The sequence below is a fragment of the Tigriopus californicus genome, chromosome 1, assembly GCF_007210705.1.
Source record: "Tigriopus californicus strain San Diego chromosome 1, Tcal_SD_v2.1, whole genome shotgun sequence".
Taxonomy (NCBI): Eukaryota; Metazoa; Arthropoda; class Copepoda; order Harpacticoida; family Harpacticidae; genus Tigriopus; species Tigriopus californicus.
In genome coordinates this window covers 14377115-14379539 of record NC_081440.1, presented here as the reverse complement: position 1 = coordinate 14379539, position 2425 = coordinate 14377115, and the positions used below count along the sequence as shown (strand labels likewise).

Sequence of the window (2425 nt, the reverse complement as noted above, 5' to 3'; positions counted from 1 at the left end):
AAGGATGGGAAGGAGAGGTGCACTGAACCGGGCATATCACAGATTCATGGGGGGCCACTGTTCGAGGGCGTGGCCCCACTCACTGATATCACAATTGGTACTATGTCATCAACTTAAAACCATTAAAGACTAATATTCAAGTCGGAGGGGTAAAAGAGCACGTCCGCCATTCAAGGCGTCAGCTGACTAATTATATATTAGTTCGTCATAAAACTTGGAGCTTTAGTGAGTTGCTTTCAAAGGTGGCTGGTTTCCTTCAGCATACTTAAATGTACTATTCACGTTCCCTACTTTTCACTGCCTTTAAATAACAGAAATCGTAGAGAAATATTTTATTTGCTTACATCAATCATTTATTTCCCGCATTCAGTCCTCGGTTTTTTCTCCTTCCCCACGCTTGAACGTGGTCTCGATTCATAAGAGTAATTCAAGCTTGTGGGTGTACTTCAGACTACGGGATTTTTTCTTGGCACGGTTTTCCTTGGGAGAATTCACCACTAGCGGACGATATTGTGGCAGAGCTTAATTTGGCGGGGTTGGCCTCAATCATGGTGGAGTCGATCATGTCGGAGTTGATTGTAGTGGAGTTGATTGTGGCGGAGTTGATTGTGGCGGAGTTGATTGTGGCGGAGTTGATTGTGGCGGAGTTGATTGTGGCGGAGTTGATTGTGGCGGATTTGATGGTGGCGGAGATTGCCGTTGGTGGAGTTCATTATGGCGGAGATCACCGGGCAGAAATCCACAGGTGAAGATTACGTTGGGGGAAACCGATGGCCACCCACTCCATGTGATGTCGCTGAAACTTCGTGAAGCGTCAGCAGATATTTATATGCAGATATTTGATGAATGGGTAAGTTATTGTTTTTTTTAATGAAGCAAGTACCAAAGAGTTTAGTTTTTGATTCAAAACTATGACATTCATTATTGAGGGCGCAGTACTGCTAAGAAAGGAAAAAATACATTTAACGGCTTAAGCTAGTCCAAGTTGGCTATGAGAGCCAAAATGGCCCTGTGACACTGTTTCATTTCCCCGAGGTAAGAAAAAAAAGGAATCACCTAACCTTTCAAGATTGCTTCTCATTGGTCTCGTTTCAGGCTACCACCCACTGAGGTGCTTGGGGACAGAACGTTCATCACTTCTACAAAAAAAACTTCTGTGTCATATTTGAAATATTAGATCTCTCAATAAGGAAATTGTCCACCATCTGCCAATGCATTACAGATTTGATTCCCAGGGCATGATTTGAATTGTCGGATTGTGGGATGAAAATGGGAGGAGATTCTGTCAGGCATTTTTTACAGAAATTAATTTAATGTATTATGTAGGGTTTTGATGGGACAAGGTCTTCAAATTATAGGTTTGCTCATGGAGCATGGGACTGCTTGAAGCAAACTACACAAATCATTTTTAGAGAAGGGTGGTCTTGATGGGGCAAAAACCATAAAATTTTGACCATCAAAGTTTTAGGAACAGTAAAGAGTAGCAACAATACATATTTTTTGAGTTATGGTTGTGTAACAAAACTCAGTTTTTGACCAAAGTAAATGTAACTTTGATTCCTTCCTTTTATTGAGGAACGACTAATGCCCTGGACTAGAACAAATTTTGAATCATCACTCCAGATTAAGCCCTACATTCAAGGACTAGCCTAGACCCCCAACTCATTCATTTTCAGACCAAATATCATTTGATTATCAAAAGCAAGATAAGACGCAACATAACCTATCATTTTATTAGTACCGGGGATACATTCTATGTTGCAGTTAGATAAACCCGCGAAAAAACGAACCAAAAATACCCTACATCCCAAACTGAAGCAACATAGGTAGATTTTATATTTCAACCGCCATACCTGACATCAAGCTGCCACAATCTAAAACAATGGGCCCACAACTTGTCAGTCCAACAGCTCTATATTTTTGTTTCAATTACAGCGTCAATCCACCACTTGGTCCCAAGCCTCTGGGCAGGCATGAAGCTCACCGTAGGTGACATGGAGGTTGAGGTGGAGCTCTCTGATACTATTGAGAGTATCAAGGCCAAAATCCAGGAGAAATCTGGATTTCCAGTGCCTCGACAGGTCTTGCAGTTGGCTGATCAGGAGCTCCAGGATGGAAAGTGTTGGAAATTGAGCTAGCTAGGAGGGCAAGTTGATGTGACAGAGAGAGTTGGAGAACTGTTATTATATTCGACAAACGCATGGTTTCTATAATTCACTAGAGTGATGACTAGATGCGAGTAAGAGCATAAAGTGCAAATCCCAATACTTCCTCTCACTTTATGATAGGGAATATCACAGTCAATAGCATCCAGAGGCACCTGGCCCACCATCCAGGTTCCAGGGCTCTCATGGCCCACCATCCAGGCTCCAGGGCTCTCATGGCCCACCATCCAGGCTCCAGGGCTCTCATGGCCCACCATCCA

At 42.8% G+C, this 2425-nt stretch overlaps 1 protein-coding gene across 1 annotated transcript in view; it reads left to right on the top strand.

Annotated features, from left to right (window-relative positions):
* The first annotated feature begins 563 nt into the window (after positions 1–563).
* The window catches only part of LOC131887159 (uncharacterized PPE family protein PPE21-like), a 14014-nt gene continuing 12152 nt past the window's right edge, over positions 564–2425 (top strand). Inside the window, exon 1 of the mRNA XM_059235727.1 lies at positions 564–745. Coding sequence (XP_059091710.1) covers positions 564–745 — 182 coding nt within the window. The remainder of the gene's footprint in view (positions 746–2425) is intronic.